The sequence below is a fragment of the Eimeria tenella genome, genomic scaffold, assembly GCF_000499545.2.
Source record: "Eimeria tenella Houghton genomic scaffold, Eth_scaff150, whole genome shotgun sequence".
Classification (NCBI taxonomy): Eukaryota; Apicomplexa; class Conoidasida; order Eucoccidiorida; family Eimeriidae; genus Eimeria; species Eimeria tenella.
In genome coordinates this window covers 26854-35810 of record NW_013541523.1, presented here as the reverse complement: position 1 = coordinate 35810, position 8957 = coordinate 26854, and the positions used below count along the sequence as shown (strand labels likewise).

The window sequence follows — 8957 nt, the reverse complement described above, 5'->3', positions numbered from 1 at the left end:
GCAGCAGCAGCAGCTCGCGAGAAAACTCCGGAGCAGCTCGCGCTTGCTGCAGCGGAAGCAGCAGCAGCAGCAGCAGCAAAGGGGCTCGGTGCTGCTGCTCTCGAGAAACTCGGCAGTGTACGTACAGCTGAAATCATTGGAGATGAAGAAAGACTTACAGGAGATGTCCGAATGTTTATGGCAAGAAGCCGTCAGGTGTATAGGGAGGTGCTGCAGCACCAGCAGCTGCAGCTGCTGCGGCACAGCAAGATGCAGCAGCAGCAGCAGCAGCAGCAGCACCTGCAGCAGCAGGCCGCCCGCAGCAGGAGCATCAGCGACGCTGAGACGGAAGACGACTCCGACTACGAGCTCTCCGACGTCGCTGTCAACCTCAGCAGCAGCAACAGCAGCAGCAGCAGCAACAGCAGCAGCAACGGCAGCAGCTCCCCCACGGCGTCTCTTCACCCAGCGGAGGGGCCCGAGAGTCCTGCCTTTCCTGCTGCCTACTGCAGCAGCACCACTCCACTAGCTGCCGACGCTGCTGAGCGGAGCAGCAGCAGCAGCAGCCGCAGCAGCAGCAGCAGTAGTAGTAGCAGCAGCAGCAGGTACCCCGCGCGCAGGCACCCCGTCAGCCCCTGCAGCGTCCCCGAAAACAGCAGCAGCAGCAGCAGCAGCGACACGGATGTCAGCAGCGAAGTGGAAGAAAACGAAATGGCAGAATTGCTAGACGACGCCCTTGCGGGCAGCCCGCTTTAGCAGCAGCAGCAGCAGCAGCAGCTGCAGCAGCAGTTGCTGCTGCTGCTGCAGCACCCCGCTGTTGTCGCTGCAGCAGCTAGACATCCCAACTCGTGTGACTGTACCCAGCAGCAGATGTGTGAGCTGCTGCAGCCTCTGGCTCTGCGGCTCCTGCTGCAGGACTGCATGGCTGCTGCTGTTGCTGCTGCTGCAGCAATGGGCGCATTGGCAGTGCAGCCCCTGGATTTTTTGAGCAGCAGCAGCACGCTGCTGCATTTATGACCTGCAGCGGCCCTGTGTAGCTGCTGCTGCGGCAGCCAAGGGGCAGCTGCAGCGCTTGCTGCCGTAGCAGCAGCAGCAGCACTTGCTGCAGTAGGATCTGCAGCAGGATCTGTTGCTGCCCCGCGCAACCCACAGCGCGAATTCAAAGGGAGACTCAGAAATGTCAGTTAAACGTTTGAGCAGCAGCAGCAGCAGCAGCAGCTCGCGCCGCTGCCGCTCTTGCCAAGCCCGAAGGGCCTCTCTTTAATTAGGTTAAATGGAATGTGCGCCGCTAGTGATGCGGCCAAATCAGGCTCTGCTGCTGCTGCTGCTGCAGTTGCTGCAGCAGCAGCAAAACAGTTGGCGTTGCAGCCAACGCAGCAGCAGCGATCGCAGCAGCAACCGCAGCAGCAAGCACACTTGGTGCTGCGCTGCTTCCCACTTCGAACCATCTGGAAAGACACCAGAGCAGCTGTAGCGTCGGCAACACCATCAGCTCCTGCTGCTGCTGCTTCTGCTGCTGGTAAGCAGCACGGCTTTGCTGCCGTGCACCCTCAGCCTGTACACGCAAGTGTACTTGCTGTTGCCGAAGTTTTCTAAAAACTCAAAAACAATCTTTTTGATGGGTTGCTGCTGCTGCTGCACTTGAAAGCGGCAGCTCTTGCTGCCTTGCTGCAGCACGAACTCCCCCAGCAGCAGCGGCGCCCCCGCTGCTGCTGCTGCTGCTGTGTTACTGGGCTGCCTTGAGAGCATCGACAGCAGCCAGGTGGCTGCACTGCTGCTGCTGTCTGCAGGCAGCATCTTCAGCGAGCTCTTCCCGCCGCTGCTGCTGCTGGCGCTGCTGCTGCTGCTGCTGCTGCTGCTGCTGATGATGATGGGAGAGTGAGGCGGCGCATACAACCTCGAGTCAGAATAACCCCACACTCGCATCCGCTTTGGGGCTGTGTCCCTCGTGAGCACTGACATCATGTCGTCTACGGCGACGGACTGTACGTACACCTGAACAGCAGCAGCAGCAGCAGCAGCAGCAGCTCCTGCGTTGCTTCTCCCTGCTGCGGAAACGGCTCTGGGCCTTCACTGGAGCTGCCGCTGCGAAGCAGCTACAGCTTCCAGTCTTTACCCACAGCAGCAGCAGACAGCGCAGCGGTCACACCAGGACGGCAGCAGCAACCAGCAGCAACAGCAGCGACAACTTGCCCAGCTGCAGCAGCGGCAACAGCAACAACCTGCCCAGCAGCAGCGGCAACATCCTGCCCAGCAGCATCAGCCGCCGCAACAGCACCAACAACCTGCCCAGCAGCCGCAGCAACAGCACCAACAACCTGCCCAGCAGCAGCAGCAACAGCCTGCCCAGCAGCAGGAGCAGCAGCAGCAGCAGCAGCAGCAGCAGCGCGCGCACTGCTGTGGGCAAAAGGATGGCAATGCGGCCTGTGGGGCCCTTGAAGGCGTAGCAGTTTCCTGGCAGCCGCTCAGGCCTCAAGACCATTTCGGGGGGTCTGTGCAGCAGCGCTGCTGCAGTTTGCTGCTGCGGCAGCCCCAGCAGCTGCAACAGCTGCTGCTGCAGGCCCCCCAGCACGCTTCCTCTGCAGCAGCAGCAGCAGCAGCAGCAGCAGGAACGGCTGCCTTTGCTCGTGAGCAAGGACCCACGCAGCCGCAGCAGCAGCAAACAGCGCGGAAGCAGCAGCGAATGAAGCAGCAAGAAGCAGCAAAGACAAAAAAGATTAAAAATAAAAAATAAAAAGCAAAATTAAAAATAAAAACCCACGGAGGTATCAAGGGAGGAGATGTTTCATTGTGTGAAATTCGCGCGCCCACAGACTCCAAAGCCCAGTCCACTTCTGCTTCGTCTTCCACAGACAATCTGCAGCAGCAGCAGCAGCAGCACAGCAGCAGCAGCAGCAGCAACACAGCAGCAGCAGCACATCAACAGGACAGCAGCAGCAGGGATAAGTGGATGAAACAAAAACAGAAGAGGAGGAGAGGATACTGCTTGTCAATCTAGCAGCAGCAGCTGCAAGGCAAAAGGCAGCAGCAGCAGCAGCGGCAGCACAGAAGCAGAACAAGGAGCCTCACTTCGCATGCACTTCCTCTATTTTCTGACGCAGCCCAGGGGGCAGTGGCTGGGAGCCTGCAGCAGCAGCAGCAGCAGCAGCAGCAGCAACCGATGCAGGACCGCAGCAGTAGCTAGAGTTCACACTTTCTAGGCTCTAGGGTTTAGCGAGGGTTTAGGGTTTGGGGCCCCCAGCCACCTGCTATCTCGAGGCGCTGCTGCAGCCGCTGCAGCTGCTGCTCAAACTGAAGGTTCTTTGCTTCCAACTGAGCAACATGTTGCTGCAGCAACAGCAGCAGCAACAGCAGACGCAGCAGCCGCAGCAACAGCGTCTACGGAGGCAGGCCTTGCAGCAACTCCAGCAGCTACCACGGCAGCCCACCTCACAAGTCAGCAGCAGCAGCAGCAGCAGTAGTGAGAGCAACGAACCACGAAACAGCAGCAAACCCCACGCTCCTGCTGCTGCTGCTGCTGCTGCCTCTGCTGCTGGTATACCCCGCACCTTTGCTTCTGCCATTTCTTCAGCCAGGGCCTCCCTTTGTGCTGCAGCAGCTGCTGCTGTTGCTGCTGCTGCAGCAGCTGTTCAAGCTGCTGCTGCAAAAGCTGCTGCTGCTGCACATGCTGCTGCTGCTGCTGCTGCATTGCAACGCGCTGCGCTGCCAACTCTCGCCTCAGCGCAGCAAGCTCAGGGGAGGGCTCGGGCGCCTGCAAAACAAACCCTAGATCCTAAACTCTAAACCCTAAACCCTAAACCCTAAGCCCTGAGCTGGGTGTGGTTTATAGGGTTTGCCAGGAAAATCTATAGGTCCACCTACTGGCGCTGCGGTGTTAGATGCGGCCTGACAACAAACACAAGAAACCCTAAACCCTAAACCCTAAGTACTAAACCCTAAACCTTAAACCCTAAACCCTAAACCCTTGGGTGCAGCGGTGCGCGGCACTCACTGAGGCTGGCGGCTGGGGCTGCTCTTCGGAGTGGAAGACGAGGCCCGCTGCTGCGAGCAGCAACAGCGCAGCAGCAGCAGCAGCGAGCAGCAGCAGCACAGCAGCAGCAACACCTGCTGCTGTCTTCTTCCGCCTAAACAAACCCCCCAGCAGCTGACGCTGCAGTAAAGCCACCAGATCATCGACATCGACTTCTTCTCTTCTCGCAGCAATCCGAGCTGTACATACACCCGAGCAGCAGCAGCAGCAGCAGCATCTGCTGCTGCTGCACGAGCGATACCATCAGCTGCCGCTGCTGCACCAGGAGCCGCTGCAGCTGCCGCGGCGGCAGCTTTGCTGCCAGCACCAGTAGCTGCAGCAGCCGCAACGGCCGGAATAGCAAAACAGCGGGCAGCGTAGCAGCAGCACGCAGCAGCAAGCAGCAGCACTCACGCATTTCGCTGCGCTGCTGCAGCGCAGCAGAGGCCCGCCCCGACACAGTGTCTTGACAGCCGGCCAAAGGCAGCCAACTCGGGCGCCACCGGCTTTGGCGATGTACTGCAGCAGCAGCAGCAGCAGCAGCAACAACAACAGGACTTGCAGCAGCAGCAGCAACTGGGGCTGCAGCAGCAGCTGCCGCAGCGAACCAAATGCAGCAGCGGCGAAGCAGCGCATTCACGCTAGCAGCAGCACCTAAAAATGGGAAATACAGTTCCAGCCGCGGCAGCGGCAGCAACAGCAGCAGCAAGAGCAGCAGCAGCAGCAGCAGCAGCAGCCTACTCAAGCGAGAGACTGAGGCCGAGTGAGTCCCAGGGGAGGCCACGTCTCGGTGGTGCTGCTGCTGCAGCAAATCGTGCTGCTGCTGCTGCTGCTCATGACAAAGAAGGCCGCCGACAGCATCGGAAAGATCTGAGCCTTCGTCTGCACAGAGATCCATGCAGCAGCAGCAGCAGGGCTGCAGCAGCAGCAGAGGTGGAGCAGCAGCAACGGCTGCACCAACTGCAGCAAACAGCTGGGGCGGCAGCAGCAGCTGCAGCAAGGGCGGCGCCATTATTTTGGGGTGTATGTACAAATCAGCATACCTTCAGAGATGTTTGTTGCTGTAGTGACATTTGCAGGTGTCGCTATCTCTGCTGCTGCTGCTGCTGCTGCTGCTGCTGCTTCTCCCTGTAGAAAAGGGTCTGCGTCAGCGCCTCTGCTGCTGCGTTTGCTGGCAAAGACCCCTCCATAGAGGTGCTGCTGCTGCTGCTGCTGCAGCAGCTCGTCTTGCTGCTCCTGATGCTGCTGAAAGGCAGGGCGAGGCATCCGGCGATGCAGCGGCAGGGCCCCGTGAGGGAGCCCGCCGCCGCTGCTGCTGCTGCTGCTGTTGCTGCTGTATACTTGCTGCTGTTCCCTGTATAGGTAAGGACCCTCAGCCTCCGTGCTGCCGCGGCTGTTGCGGTTCATTGTGGCTGTGCTGCTGCTGCTGCTGCTGCTGCTGTCAGCACGGCATTTGCTGCACCTCTGGCCCAACAAGAAATGTCTGCTGCTGCCGTTGTGGTGCTAAGACACAACTGGCCGCCCCAGGTGGTGCTGCGGGAGCAGCAGCAGCAGCAGCAGCAGGCGCTGCTCGGAGCTGCGCCCTTTAGCTGTCTCTCGTGCCTCCGCAGCAGCAGCAGCTGCTGCTGCTGTCCCTTTAGCAGGCCTCCCGCTGTAAACTGCCTTTGTGGAGCAGATTTGGAGGAGCAGCAGCAGCAGCTGTTGTGGTGCTGCAGCAGCAGCAGCAGCAGAACCACACGCACAGGGGGACGAATGCCTCAGATGTCACCTCTGCAGCAATTAAAAGCTATATTTAAAGTAGCAAACGAAAAATTGGTCCCTAACAGCAGCAGCAACAGCAGCAGCAGCAGCAGCAGCAACCGTAGTGGTAGCTGGAGAGTGACCAGCCCCAGCAGCAACACGCATGGCATGCGCTCAACGCAGCAACTGCAGCAGCAGCAGCAGATGCTTCTTATAAAGACAAAATTAAACAAAAAATAAAGGTAAGAAAAGGGCCACAGCACAGCTGCGGGCAGCGCCGGCGACGGAAGCCGCCGCAGCAGCAGCAGCAGCTGCAGCAACAGCAGCAGCGCGAGCAGCAGGAGCCAATTCCCCACTCATTTGCCTCTCCTGCTTCCTGTCGGGCGCCCGAGCAAATGGAAAGCCTACAGCCACTGCAGCAGCAGCAGCAGCAGCACCAGCAGCAATCTTAACTGCTGCTGCGCCGACAGCCCAGTGTCAATGAAATTACCTCTGCTGTCTGCAGCACTTTGATGCTCACAAACTTCGAATTATTCTGGCAGCTACAGCAGCGAAAATGCCGCAGCAGCAGCAGCAGCATATGTGCAGCAACAGCAGCCTGCAGCAGCGGCAGGAGCAGCAAATTGGGCTGCAGCAACTGTAGCAGCAGCGGATGGCCACCGGCACTAACTCGCAGCAGCAGCGAGGGAGACAGTGCGGCTGGAACAACGTTTCAAGCAGCAAGTAGATCCAGCAGCAGCAACAGCTGCAGCAGTAGCTGCAGCAGCAGCACAGCACATTGTGACCCACAAGCGGGCAAGCAGCTGCGCGTGCTGCTGCTGCCGTTGCAGCAGCAGCAACAGTAGCCGCACCAGCTGCTGTCATTACTTCCCCTAGTGATTTTGATCGCCAGCAGCAGCAGCAACCGCTGCATCTCATTCGGCAGCAACTGCAGCAGCAGAAGCAGCAGCAGCCGTGCTGCTGCAGCAGCAGGATGCGGGGTGGCTGGGACTCGTCTTTGCTGTCTTCATCATCATGCTGTTCAGACACCTCAAATTCCTCTGATAGCAGCGACGGTGAAAATGCAGCAGCAGCAGCAGCAGCAAATGTGCATCAGCAGCAGCAGCTGCATGCCCACCCTCATCACCTTCATCGACACCATATTCTGCAGCAGCAGCATTTGCTGCAGCAGCAGCATTTGCAGCAGCACCCCTTACAGCAGCAGCAGCAGATGCATCACCTGTCACTGCACCCACAGCAGCAGCAGCAAGTGCAGCAGCAGTTGCAGCAGCAGGTGCAGATGCAGCAGCATCTGCCGCTCGAGCATGCGCCTGAGCAGCAGCAGCAGCAGCAGCAAAGAGGTGGCCGACCCCGGGCTTCAAGAAGAGGCAGAGGCGGAGTTAGACGTGGCGGCAGCAAGGCAAAGGCGGGACCTCCTAGCAGCAGCAGCAGCGGCAGCAGCAATGGCAGCCGAAGCAACGGCAGCAGCAACGGCAGCAGCAGCACTCCCCATGTGGTAGCGGAAGCTACTGATGCTGTTGCTTCTGTTCGCCAAATGCAGCAGCAGCAACACATCTTTAGCCAGCAGCAACTGCAACAACGACAAGGCTTGCTGCTGCAGCACCACCAGCTGCAGCAGCAAATCGATCAGCTCCAGCAGGGCACGCTGCAGCAGCAGCATCACTTTCTGCAGCAGCAGCAGATGCAGCAGAAAGTGGAGCAGCAGCAGCATATGGGACAGCAGCAGCAGATAAGGCAGCAGCTGCCGCGGCAGGAGCTGCAGATTTCGCCCGAGGAGTATTGGAGAGAGCAGCAGCGGCTGCGTCCCGGTGTCAGCACAGCAGCAGCAGCTGCTGCTGCTGCTGCTGTTGCTGCTGCTAACGAATGTGAGGCAGCGGTTGCTGCTGATATTGCCGCAAGAGATCAGCAGGAGAGGCAGGAGCGGTTGCAGCAACAAGAACTGCAGCAACAACTTCAGCTGCAGCAGCAGCAGCTGCAGCAACAGCAGCTGCAGCACCAACAGCTGCAGCAGCAACAGATACAGCAACAACAGATGCAGCAGCAACAGCTCCAGCACCAACAGCTGCAGCGCCAACAGCTGCAGCACCAACAGCTGCAGCAGCAGCAGCTGCAGCACCAACAGCTACACCAGCAACATATACAGCAGCAGCAACAGATGCAGCAGCAGCAACAGATACAGCATCATCAACAGATACAGCAGCATCAACAGATACAGCAGCAGCAACAGATACAGCAGCAGCAACAGGTACAGCAGCAGCAACAGATACAGCAGCAGGAACAGATACAGCAGCAGCAACAGATACAGCAGCAGCAACAGATGCAGCAGCAGCAACAGATACAGCAGCAGCAACAGATGCAGCAGCAGCAACAAATGCAACAACAGCAACAGACGCAGCAGCAGCAACAGATGCAGCAGCAGCAACAGATGCAGCAGCATCAGCAACACCTGCAACAGCAGCCGCAGCTACAGCAACAGATTCCGATGCACCCACAGCAGCAGGAGCTGCTGCAGCAGCAACAGCAGTTGCCGTTGCATATTGAGCAGCAGCAGCATCTGCAGCATCAGATGTCGGCGCACCAGCTGCAGCATCCGCTGCAGCATCCGCTGCAGCATCAGCAGCAAATGCAGCAGAAGCAGGTGCAGTATCAGCAGCAGCAGCTGCAAGCGCAGCAACAGCAAACATTTCAGTCACTGCAGCAGCCCATACAGCAGCAGCAGCCAGGACTTCCGCACCAGCAAATGCCGCAGCAGCTGCTTGTGCCGCAGCAGGACCGCCAGCAGCAGCAGCACCTGCAGCAAGAGCACGAACTGCAGCAGCAACAGCAGAAACAGCAGCAGCTGCTAGAGCAGCCGCAGAAGCAGCAGCAGGAGCAGCAGCAGGAGCAGCAGCAGCAGCAGCAGGAGCAGCAGCTGCAGCAATGCTCTCCGGGTCCCTCTCCAGTTGTGGAGGAGCCAGAGCAGGAGCAGCAGCTCATGCAGGACCAGCAGCAGCAGCAGATGCAGCAGCAGCTCAGTCAGCAGCAGGAAGATCTCAAAGAGAAGGCGTCAGTGGCGTTGGCAGCAACTGCTGCTGCTGCTGGTGCTGCTGCTGCTGCAGGCGAGGCACCGTGTGCCGCTGCGTCGGAAGCAACTGGTGGTGCAGCGGCAACGCTGTCGCAGGAAGCAGCAGCAGCTGCAGACCCAGCAGCAGCAGCAACAGCACATACAGCAGCAGCAGCAGCAGAGGCA

The 8957-nt window shown here is 59.2% G+C and overlaps 4 protein-coding genes across 4 annotated transcripts in view; 3 read left to right on the top strand and 1 right to left on the bottom strand.

Annotated features, from left to right (window-relative positions):
* Window positions 1–171: 171 nt before the first annotated feature.
* On the top strand, window positions 172–735 carry ETH_00016555 (uncharacterized protein; the record flags this gene model as incomplete). Its single annotated transcript, XM_013373538.1, has 1 exon — window positions 172–735. The coding sequence occupies one exon, from the start codon at window positions 172–174 to the stop codon at window positions 733–735; it is 564 nt and encodes a 187-aa protein (XP_013228992.1).
* Window positions 736–1467: 732 nt separating this feature from the next.
* Window positions 1468–5395, bottom strand: ETH_00016550 (uncharacterized protein; the record flags this gene model as incomplete). The annotated part of the gene is made up of 10 exons (XM_013373537.1): window positions 1468–1974; window positions 2375–2558; window positions 2741–2836; window positions 3049–3103; window positions 3478–3730; window positions 3841–3864; window positions 3971–4188; window positions 4403–4507; window positions 4730–4870; window positions 5032–5395. The coding sequence occupies 10 exons, from the start codon at window positions 5393–5395 to the stop codon at window positions 1468–1470; spliced, it is 1947 nt and encodes a 648-aa protein (XP_013228991.1).
* Window positions 5396–5467: 72 nt separating this feature from the next.
* On the top strand, window positions 5468–5968 carry ETH_00016545 (uncharacterized protein; the record flags this gene model as incomplete). The annotated part of the gene is made up of 1 exon (XM_013373536.1): window positions 5468–5968. One exon carries the CDS (start codon window positions 5468–5470, stop codon window positions 5966–5968), a length of 501 nt encoding a protein of 166 aa, XP_013228990.1.
* Window positions 5969–6701: 733 nt separating this feature from the next.
* ETH_00016540 (uncharacterized protein) overlaps window positions 6702–8957 on the top strand; it is a gene marked incomplete at both ends in the record, with an annotated part of 2596 nt that continues 340 nt past the window's right edge. The window contains one exon of the mRNA XM_013373535.1: window positions 6702–8836. Within this exon, the coding sequence (XP_013228989.1) occupies window positions 6702–8836 (2135 nt within the window). The remainder of the gene's footprint in view (window positions 8837–8957) is intronic.